The 10,313-nt window shown below is 38.6% G+C and overlaps 1 protein-coding gene across 1 annotated transcript in view; it reads left to right on the top strand.

Annotated features, from left to right (window-relative positions):
- The window catches only part of pkd1l3 (polycystic kidney disease 1-like 3), a 16,679-nt gene that overhangs the window by 3,357 nt on the left and 3,009 nt on the right, over nucleotides 1-10,313 (top strand). Inside the window, exons 4-22 of the mRNA XM_014025951.1 lie at nucleotides 172-205; nucleotides 317-405; nucleotides 529-591; nucleotides 665-823; nucleotides 908-1,020; nucleotides 1,099-1,222; nucleotides 1,296-1,418; nucleotides 3,497-3,716; nucleotides 3,802-3,983; nucleotides 4,053-4,283; nucleotides 4,414-4,515; nucleotides 6,449-6,627; nucleotides 6,709-6,855; nucleotides 6,947-7,149; nucleotides 7,220-7,407; nucleotides 7,495-7,627; nucleotides 9,067-9,262; nucleotides 9,338-9,557; nucleotides 9,806-9,890. Of these exons, the coding sequence (XP_013881405.1) occupies nucleotides 172-205; nucleotides 317-405; nucleotides 529-591; nucleotides 665-823; nucleotides 908-1,020; nucleotides 1,099-1,222; nucleotides 1,296-1,418; nucleotides 3,497-3,716; nucleotides 3,802-3,983; nucleotides 4,053-4,283; nucleotides 4,414-4,515; nucleotides 6,449-6,627; nucleotides 6,709-6,855; nucleotides 6,947-7,149; nucleotides 7,220-7,407; nucleotides 7,495-7,627; nucleotides 9,067-9,262; nucleotides 9,338-9,557; nucleotides 9,806-9,890 (2,791 nt within the window). The remainder of the gene's footprint in view (nucleotides 1-171; nucleotides 206-316; nucleotides 406-528; nucleotides 592-664; nucleotides 824-907; nucleotides 1,021-1,098; nucleotides 1,223-1,295; nucleotides 1,419-3,496; nucleotides 3,717-3,801; nucleotides 3,984-4,052; nucleotides 4,284-4,413; nucleotides 4,516-6,448; nucleotides 6,628-6,708; nucleotides 6,856-6,946; nucleotides 7,150-7,219; nucleotides 7,408-7,494; nucleotides 7,628-9,066; nucleotides 9,263-9,337; nucleotides 9,558-9,805; nucleotides 9,891-10,313) is intronic.

Genomic DNA, 10,313 nt, shown 5'->3' on the forward strand with positions numbered 1-10,313 from the left:
ATACTATACTGTACTATACTATACTAGAAAAATATATATAAATCGTTGAACAAACATCCTTCTTCTGGAATTCAGAAATTGTTTAAATAAAGTGTTTAATTCTGTCTCTTTTTTTGTAATGTTGTAAATTTACCAAAATAAATCTAATCTGAATCTGTATTTTCTCTTCAGCAGCCAGTCATCTCTGGTAATCCAAGCAGACCTCGTAAGTTTTACCCTAAATTTAGAAAAAAAATTATTAATGCATGGAAGTCAGCAGTTTGAATATGACTTTTGTATGTCATAAAAAAATTAAACCCAAATATTTTGATTTCAGGGCACAAGAGGGGTGCATTTTCAAATGAATTAGACTCTTTTTTAAATGGCATGTCTTCTAATAAGGACAACATCAACAAGCTACTACATGTGAGATAACTGTTTAATTTCAGTCCAGTTCTTTAAATTTCAGTTTAAATAACTCAGCTGTACATAAAAAAGTAGAAATATGCTATTCTTACAATTAGAATATGTACTTTTTCTTTGATGTAGTTTGCAGACAGAGTATTGTGGGCAATGGAGAGGGAACCAGGGGAACCAATAAACAACAGAAGAGTAAGCGTCTCTGTTTCTGCACATTCCTGGTTTTCATCTTCTGGTAAACAAACTCTTGTTTTTCTCCTCACAGGATAAGTTTATCGAGGCGTTGTTGAACGGTACAAAATTCTTGTCTAAAACTAAAGTTTCAGAAAACGACAGCGTTGTCGCTGACATCATCAGCTGCAGCACTGCCATGATGCGTCTGGCACTGAAGAAATGTGACTCTGCTCAGAACCCAAATCCTGTAGTGAGTTTTTGTTCCTCCACTGCCAAACACATTCATGTCTCTGTAAAAAAAAGTCAAACATTTACTGTTCTCTTTCCTCCGCAGTCTTTGTTTGAGAGCTTATTTGAGATCATTCGTCTGGCTTCTCTGCTGACTGGTTTAGAAATTAATCAGACGTATATAACCAAGACCCCAATAAGCACCCTCTATATGATAACGTAGGTATAAGTGACTTCAGTTATTTGACGTGATCGTGTATTTTTAGGCAAACTTTTAATTCTCTACTCCTCCATCAGGCTCAAACCTGATAAGCTCAGCAACGCAGTGGTGGGCTCAGTAGACGATGGGGGGTTTGTGAAGCTCCCACCCTATTCTGCTCTGCAATCAAAAGTCAGCGGTTATACATCGGTCACGGCACAGGTCCGAGTGAACTATAAATATGTGTTTGTGTCTCGTTTGCATCCTTCCTGAAAAGAGCTTCTTGTATTCCCAGGTGGCGACGTTCCCCAGTAATCCCCACCCTTCTGARGACAACATCACAGGAAATGTTTGCAACGTTGTACTCAGCGARGGACCCGCAGAGATCAATCTGCAAAACCTGTCCCGGCCGATCGAGGTACGCCTGTAAACATTTTTGTGGGCCTGTTTCATGCAGCTAAATGAACATCACAAATTCTTCAGATTCTGTTCTGGACATCACTGCATGTGCTCAGGAACACTTCCACAAATCGTTGCCATGTTTAAACAGCGAAACACTTCTCTGTGTCATTTAAAGGAGGCATATCCTGCAAAAAAAAAACACTTTTTAAGCTGTTAAATAGATTTTTATTGTGTACTAGGAGCGRAGAAAAGTTTATTTTAGTCTCTCTAGGTGGTGCAAAGATATCTTTATATATATTCTGTTTGGGTTAAAATTTTCAGCCCTTTCAGTTTTCTCTTTTTTCTATGACGTTTTCGGCGTTCTTACATCGAAGGTCTGGACTTACCAACTACYATTTCCTCATTTTCATTCTCCTCTGGTTCTTGGTCAGATTCTGGCTCCAACTGGCTGGATGGACAAGTCTTCTGTTGCTGACATCGTTTAATTAAATTATAAATAAAACATTTCTGCAAGCTCAAGGAGTAGACCGGTCTGGAAGCAGGAGGGGGGCGGGGCTTGAAGTGCCTTAAAGGAACAGTATGAACCACAAGTATGAACAGTATTGAGGCACGCACCAGAAAAGAGGTGAAAGAGGGGCTGGTAAAGTTAAAATAAGAAGAAATTCAGACCAAATCATCATAGTTCCACTTTATAAAGACCCCAAATGAATTATTTAAATTTGAAAAGGAAGGATTTAAAAGCAGGATATGTCTATAATATGGACCGAGGCAAAGTGAAAATCTGGACACCACATTCTCTGAACTAAAAATTAGAYCTACCATACCAAATGTTTTTAAGGTCTGCCTCTCTGATGGTATGGAAGTGCATTAGTGCCTCAGGCATGGGCAGCTRATACAGCTGGAAATTTAATGCAGAAAAATATATACAGGCTTTAGAATGACACAGGCTCCCATCTAGACTATGATTTTTTTCATATTTCATATTTTTGTAAAACCATCTTTCATGTGTCAAGGAGGGCACCCCATTGAGCCCCACCAATTATATTTTATGTCAGTGGTAAATGTTAAATTTATAATTAAATGCAACAAAATAACAAATTTAAAAGGTAAAAGGGGATAATGTTTGTCCTGCTCCTGAGCTGTTGTTGGATAGTACACAGCAAAAATGCCAGTGTTAATTTAACACCCACAGTGTTAATTTCAACACCAACAAAGTGTCTATATGTGTCCACATTTGCTGGTGTTAAAATAACATTTGTGAAAGTGTTAAATTTTATCACCCATTTATTGGTTAATTTAACACCAACCAGTGTTTAATATTCAAGAATATTGGGTGTGACATTGATATTTCAACAGTGTTAAAATTATATATTAACACAGTCCAGTGTTGASACAACACTGAGGAAATCAACACTGTGAATCAACACCAACACTGGGTGTCAGTTTACTCAGAAAGTGTTAAAATAACACTAGGTTTTTTAAAACAACACCCAAAAGTTAACACTGAAATTTTAACACTCCTGTTTTTAWTGTGTACAGTATTAAATAAGCTGCTTTAAAGCCAGCACTGACCATAAACTACATCTCTCATAATGCATGTCGATTAGTACTTTTCAGTGTTTATAAAAAGACGTGTTAAAACGCTGTTTCTATGCAYGAAACACCACGTAGAGCTCAGTTATTGTTTGTTTGTGGTTCTCAGTTGTAGCAATGAGACAAGGAGCATTTTTAGTCAAAGCTAAACATTAAACATCAAATTTTATTTACAAATGGCCCTTTGAGGGCCACCATAACAATAATAATTATTATTATTATAATAATTATAATGCTTATAATGCTGCTTAGGCTGCTGCCCCTGTGACCCGACCCCGGATAAGCGGAAGAAAACGGACGAATAATAATTAGAATATAATAATTATAATCATTATAATTTATTATTTTACACAATTTTCCAATATTTTCTGAACTGGTCTTGTAATCAAATTTACGTATTTTTTTTAAATTACCATTGTCATTTTGTAGCTGTCCCATAAACAAACATCATCTTGGGTATTTTTGTCCTGACACCACTCTTGCTATCTTTGGTTTTCTCAGATATTTCTGAGTCGTCCACAGGGTGCGGTGCTGATAAACAGCACTATTGAACTGACCAAAGACACCAAATCAGTTTCTTCATTTAATGTCTCGGACCCTGAGATGACCCTCTTCTTCAGCATAGAACCCAGCGTCAACGTCTCGCTGGTTCTTAGATTGTCTCTWGGGTCACCCCCAAACTCCACGCACTACAGCAACACAACCACCTTGAGCTACACAGGTAACACCTGCACTGTTCAAATAGAGCTTCTCTTGTTCCTTTGTTGTTGGGTTTAGTCTACAGATAAATATTTTTTGGTTTTCAGGAGGCTACCGCTGGATGATAACCCCAGAGATGTTTCAGCAGACGTCAGGGGCTTGGTATGTCGATGCTAGACTCGTAAACTACTCTTTGACAACGAGCGTGTCGCTGACGATTACCAGCTTCATGAGCAAGTGTCTGTACTGGGACACAACGACGAATCAATGGAGAACTGCTGGTTGCACGGTGGGTGGAATAAAGCATTTTGCATTTCTTCCGTAGCGAACCACGTGGTGACGTGTGTATTTGTCTCAGGTGGGAGATCAAAGCACTCCAGAGCTTACGCAGTGCCTGTGCACCCACCTCACCCTCTTCGGGAGCTCCTTCTTTGTGATGCCCAACTACGTCGARATATCTAAAACAGCCGAGCTCTTCGCCACCGTTAATGAGAACTACGTGGTGCTGGCCCTGCTGTGTGTTTTTTACGGGCTTTACCTGGCCACGCTGATGTGGGCCTGCTACGCTGACCGCCGGGCGAGCTCTAAGGTCAGACGTCTTCGTTATTTACCGTCTTATTGTAATTAAAGCGTCGAGGAATTCACAGCAAAATGTAAGAGAGATGATAATTGCTGGGAACATATTTGAATTCACACATTGCTTTATGGTTTCTTATCAGAGGAAGATAACTCTGCTGGAGGACAATCACCCAGGAGCTCAATACAACTACTTGATTGGTGTCCAAACAAGTCATCGCAAAAATGCAGGAACTTCTGCCAATGTAAGGGTTTCCTTTCAACTGACAGGTTTATGGTTTCWTTTATTTTATTATTGACAGGTTAGAGTTTTTTATATCCTGCTTTTAACAGCCCTTTTATTCCTGTTTGTAAAAACGTTGGAACCACTTTACGATAAGGCTCCCCTTATAGATGGCTRATAATTAGGTTATTAATTCATCTATAAACACTTTATAAATCATTAATAAGTGTTGAGTCAAAGAGYCAAACTGTCCGGTTTCTTGCCAAACAGTGAGCCAACTCTGTTCATGTACATCTAAAGTATATTAAAGCTATATTAAARATTTCAGACTAGGTTACTACCTCGTAAGCACAATAATGATTTGGAAACATGTACTTTAAATAAAGTATTGTAATTTATTACTGCATTATACATATACACAATTTTCAAAGGGAGCCTCATTGTAAAGTGTAAAACAGTTCAATTTATAAGGCTCCCTTATGACATTTATACATGTTTATTAGTCATTAATAAATAGCGTACCTACTGTCTTACACTTTACGATAGGACWCCATTTGAAAATACTGAAACTGACAAACATTAAGGCTTTTCAAGAAATAAATTCTCAGTTTAAATTATATACTATTTGGGGAAGCAATGAACTGAATGAGTGGAACGGGCATTAATTCAGCCCAATCAAAATATCCTTTCCCTTTTCAATAAGAAACTGGAGCAAGAGTTCTTAAATTTAGCACAAAAAAACCTGTTTGATTATTTCTTTCTAGTGACAGTGCTTTGTGYCAATAAATCTTATAAACCTGGAAAGTGTGTTTATGTCCCTTTAAATGGTGCCACATTTGTTAGGAAAATAAATTTGTGAGTTGCAAAGCAGAGTTAATTAATTTCATGGGTTGAACCCATGAAAAACTCAGCAAATCTTCTCTGCCAGTGCCAAACAGCTTATTCTGGGATTATCTTGTTTAGTGTTGCCTACTGGATTAGATCAGTGGTTCCCAAAGTTGTGGTCGGCACCCCTCTGTGGGTCATGACGTACCAAGTGAGGGTCCCCATGATGATTTCCAGACACAAATCTAAATGCATATAAGTTGTTGATGGAATATTTTCATCTTAATTGTTGCAAAAAACAAAACAAAAAACACCTATAATAATAAAAAATGAATAAAATAGTTGTAGGTTTGCTTATATTGTTATTTGCTAGTTATTAGCAAAGTTAACATAAACCAGTCATACCTGGGGTCACAAGTTTCTGCAGCTGTTATTTTAGATGGATTAGATGATTGAAGCCTAAAAAAAAACAAGACATTTGGTAATTAATTAATGCAACAAACAGAAACCTCAGTATGTGGAAGAACCATACATGTATGCAGCTAGCTTGGTCACCCACTGCTGTGGGGCGGCATCCTMTTCTTTAACTTCACAAGGCAGCCAATGTGAAAGTGAAAAAGCAAAATATACAGACTTCCAAAGTGTATAAGATTTAGAAACACTGACACATCAAAGGAAATTTTAACCAAATACAAATTTTCTTGCTTTTTGTCTTGTTTATACAGAGTTAAAACTTTCTGGATTCATTTACAAATTAATGAKAAACAAACCAGATTCCAAATTAAACTTGTGTTGCTCTGTTGAATATGGTGAGTTCTTGTTTTGCTGGTTTAAATTTCAAAGCTCTCACTGYGAACATCATTCAGCAACTTATTAGGAACAATCACAAAATTAAACAAAAAGATTTAAAAGTTTAAAATGGGGATTTCATTTGCAAAGATCAGCATTACCAAAAAACGTATATTAAAATGTAATAATGTGCAGGACTAATAAATCATGTTGTTTTTTTAAAATAAATTTTAAACATGCACTTTGACATGCATGATCTCTGGCATCGAATCAGGGTTGCTGCCGCACCCTCTGTTTCCCTACTTCTTGCTGTGTAATTGTTATCCTGTGCCATCCTACAGGTCACCATGAAGCTGGTCGGTGCAGATGGAGAGAGCACCATACATACTCTCACTGATCCCAACAAACCCGTGTTTGAGAGAGGATCCTTCGATATGTTCCTCTTGGCCACGCCCTTCCCTCTTGGCGACATGCGGACTGTTCGCCTGCAGCACGACAACTCAGGCGGGAACCCTTCATGGTAAAAAAAAATGAAAGAAAAACTGGAGACCTTTGAGGTAAAAATTTTATTCTTTTACAAATGAACTTTCCCCTCAAAAAGGTACGTCAGCAAAATTGTCGTGCAAGATCTTCAGAGTCGGAACGTCTGGCACTTCTTCTGTAACTGCTGGCTGAGCGCCGACCGAGGAGACGGCACGACCAAGAAGACCTTCAACGCTGCAAAGACCAACGAGATCGCCAGCTTCAGGTCAGAATTCTTCACTCTGATAAAAGAAAAACCCAAACCTTTTAGCTTTTTTTTACAGCTCTGTGTTAAATGATCGTTGCTTTTCTCTCAGGAACATTTTCCAAAGCCGAACGTCGACTGGTTTCAGGGACGAACACATCTGGGTATCCATCGTGGATCCTCCCTCTCGGAGCCCCTTCACACGGGCTCAGAGGGTCTCCTGCTGCATGTGCCTGCTCCTCTGCACCATGGCTATCAACATRGCTTTCTGGAACATTCCTGCGGATGCGAGCTCACCTGTGCTCTTCTCATTAGGTGACTGCGGAGTGAARGTCTTTCAACGACCTGGAGCTGCTTTTCATTGATGACGTTTGTTTCTGTCCAGGCTCAATTCAGATCAGTTGGCAAGACATAATGGTGGGGGTTCAGTGTGGTCTCCTCATGTTCCCAATCAACATCCTCATCATCACCATCTTCAGAAAAATACGACCTCGAGTGGTTTCCAATTCCAAAAAAGACGACCCMGAGGAAATGGTCAAACCGGCTGCAGTCACCTTGCCAACTGTTCTGAAGGTGGGCTTTTATTATTTTCACTTTTTATATTAGTTAAAAGCTTCTTATCTTTATTTTTAATTTGATTATATTTTTCTTTTCTTGTAGGAAACAGAGGCAGTGATTTCTTTGCTGAGCATGAATCCAAAAAATGCAATGTTAGAGATGTCCACGCTAGAGTCTTCTTCTGACCTCCTCCCTGCTTTGGACAGAATCCACATCTTCATCCAACTAATGCAAGGTCTGAGGACTCTCAGCTACTACCACACATCTTTTTAATTCAGTATCTGTAAAAACTGACTGAGTTATGAGTTTTTGTAATGTTGATTAACTGTTAGTTTGGTTCATCTCCAAAGAGTAATCATTTTTATAGGTTTGTTAAAATTCCTTCACTGTTACATGTAATATTTTGCTAACAGACAGACAAAGTTGCGGAAGCCGAGAGCAGATGTTTTACATAAATAATTTTTTCCATGGTTTTATGTCATTATCAGGAAGTAACAATGAGAGTTTTCCCGAGATAACGAGTTAAATATGTTGCTATCATAAAAAAACGATGAGCAATTTCTCAAGATCATGAGTTAAATATGACGTTATCATGAAATAACGATGAGCGTTTTCTTGAGATAACGAGTTAAATATGTCGTTATCATGAAATAACAATGAGCGTTTTCTCGAGATAATGAGTTAAATATGTCGTTATCACGAAATAACGATGAGCGTTTTCTCGGGAGAACGAGTTAAATATGTCGTTATCATGAAATAACGATGAGCGTTTTCTTGAGATAACGAGTTAAATATGTCGTTATCATGAAATAACAATGAGCATTTTCTCGAGATAATGAGTTAAATATGTCGTTATCACGAAATAATGAGCATTTTCTTGTGATGAAGTGTTAAATATGTCAATATCATGAAATAACGATGAGCAATTTCTCGACATAACGAGTTAAATATGTTCTTTTCACAAAATAACGATTAGCATTTCTTCAAAATAACGAGTTAAAAATATTGCTACCACGAAACAACAATTAGCGTTCTGTCTCAATAACAAATTAAATATGTCATTATGACAAAATAAAAAGCGTTTTCTAGAGTTAACAAGTTATTTATGTCATTATCAAAACATGATGAGGGTTTTCTCGACATAACGAGTTAAATATGTCCTTATCACAAAATAACGATTAGCGTTTTTTTCGAGATAACGAGTTGCTATCATGAAATGTCTATGAGCGTTCTTTCTACATAACAAGTTAAATATGTCATTATAACAAAAATAACGAGAGTTTTCTTGAGATAACGAGTTAAATATGCCCTTATCACGAAATAATGATGTTTTCACGAGATAAAGACCTAATTTCCCAAGAGTTTTCTTGAGATAAGTGATGGTTTTCCTCTCGTGCATCCTTAGGTAAACATGGAGACGGCTTGTTCCCCTCTGGTCATCGATAAAGTTTATTAAATCAGCAAGATCACTTAAGTGTAAACACCTGCTGAGCTGCAGTCGGACCAGCCATCTCCTTAAATGATGAGATTTTTTTTATGCCAGTTGCCTGTAGCAGCCATCTTGAATTATTTGATTAGTTGTTGAGTCATCCAGTAATTATTTTTATTTTGTTATGTTCTGCTTTAAGTGGTGGGAACAAAAATGCAATAATTCCTGTTTTAAACCTGCAACAGGTGAGATTGAGAGCAACAACCACTGGGTCTACTGCAGCAAGTTCCTCCTGGCCGGTCTCTGTCACCTCCTGGTGAGCCTGGAGAAACTGGACGGCAAAAACTTCCTGACTTCGGCCGAGCACCAGCAGGTCCTCAGCCTCACCAGCCTGCTGGTCCGCAAATCCGAGATGGTCCTGAGCAGCCACCTGGCCAACTGGTGGGCCTCCCTCACGGAAACATCGATTTAGATGTTCTTTTGTTTCCTGCCAATCATTCCCTTTTCTTCCATCAGCCCGCCTCCTGTGAGGAGGAAGAAGAAGGTGTCGGTGGGTTTCCGGCTGCCCTGGTGGTGCGTGTTCATCGGTTGGTTCCTGCTGCTGTCCATTAGTGGAATATCGACGTACTTCACCCTGCTGTACGGCTTTCAGTACGGCAAAGAGAAGTCCATCAAGTGGGTCATATCCCTGGGCCTGTCGCTCTTTGAGAGCATCTTCATACTGCAGCCTCTCAAGGTGGAGAAAATCAGAAAAACTTCATCCTGAGATGCAGATTACAGAATAAATGTTGTGTTTTACTTTTTGTACCAGAGAAAGTGACAGTCCTGTGTAAGTAATCTGGCTTCCTGTTTATAAAACTCTGCACGGTCCAGCACCAACATACATATCTAAATGTTTCTGCCCTGATTAGGAGGTTCCACGTTCTAGATTAGTTAGTAAACTTGTGTATTTGATGTCTTACCGCGGCTGGCTTTTGTTCTCAGGTGATCGGTGTCGCTGTGATCTTTGCTCTGCTGCTGAAGCCTGTAGCTGTGGAGGACACCGAGGAAGCAGAGATCGCTCTGTTTGGTAAGAAAAATGTTCATCTAGAAGTTTCATTATCTTTTTGGCTGTTAGAAAAATACTCTAAGGTGTGTGTGTGTGTGTTCAACATAACAGGAGCACTTAAACATTGTTCTCATGACAGCAGTACCTTTATTTATTTACGATCACCTGCTAACACAGTGTTGTGATTTACAGGAATTAACTTCAATTAGGGGTTTTTTTTTTTTCAGTTTTTTAATCCTCTTTAACGTGGTTATAAGTCAAATTTCCATGTCCTTGCATTGGCAAAGAAAATGTTTTTTCATCAGCTGTGTTATAGTTCTTGCTCAGTACTTTTTKTTCAGATAAATAGCTCAGGGGGCCAACAGCTGGGGGTGGGGTGCGGGGGTGCTGACCAGTAATGGTAGGTTATGGTAGCATTATGTAACAGAACAAGTATTATTATAG

This window comes from Austrofundulus limnaeus, unplaced genomic scaffold, assembly GCF_001266775.1.
Source record: "Austrofundulus limnaeus strain Quisiro unplaced genomic scaffold, Austrofundulus_limnaeus-1.0 Scaffold5, whole genome shotgun sequence".
Classification (NCBI taxonomy): domain Eukaryota; kingdom Metazoa; phylum Chordata; class Actinopteri; order Cyprinodontiformes; family Rivulidae; genus Austrofundulus; species Austrofundulus limnaeus.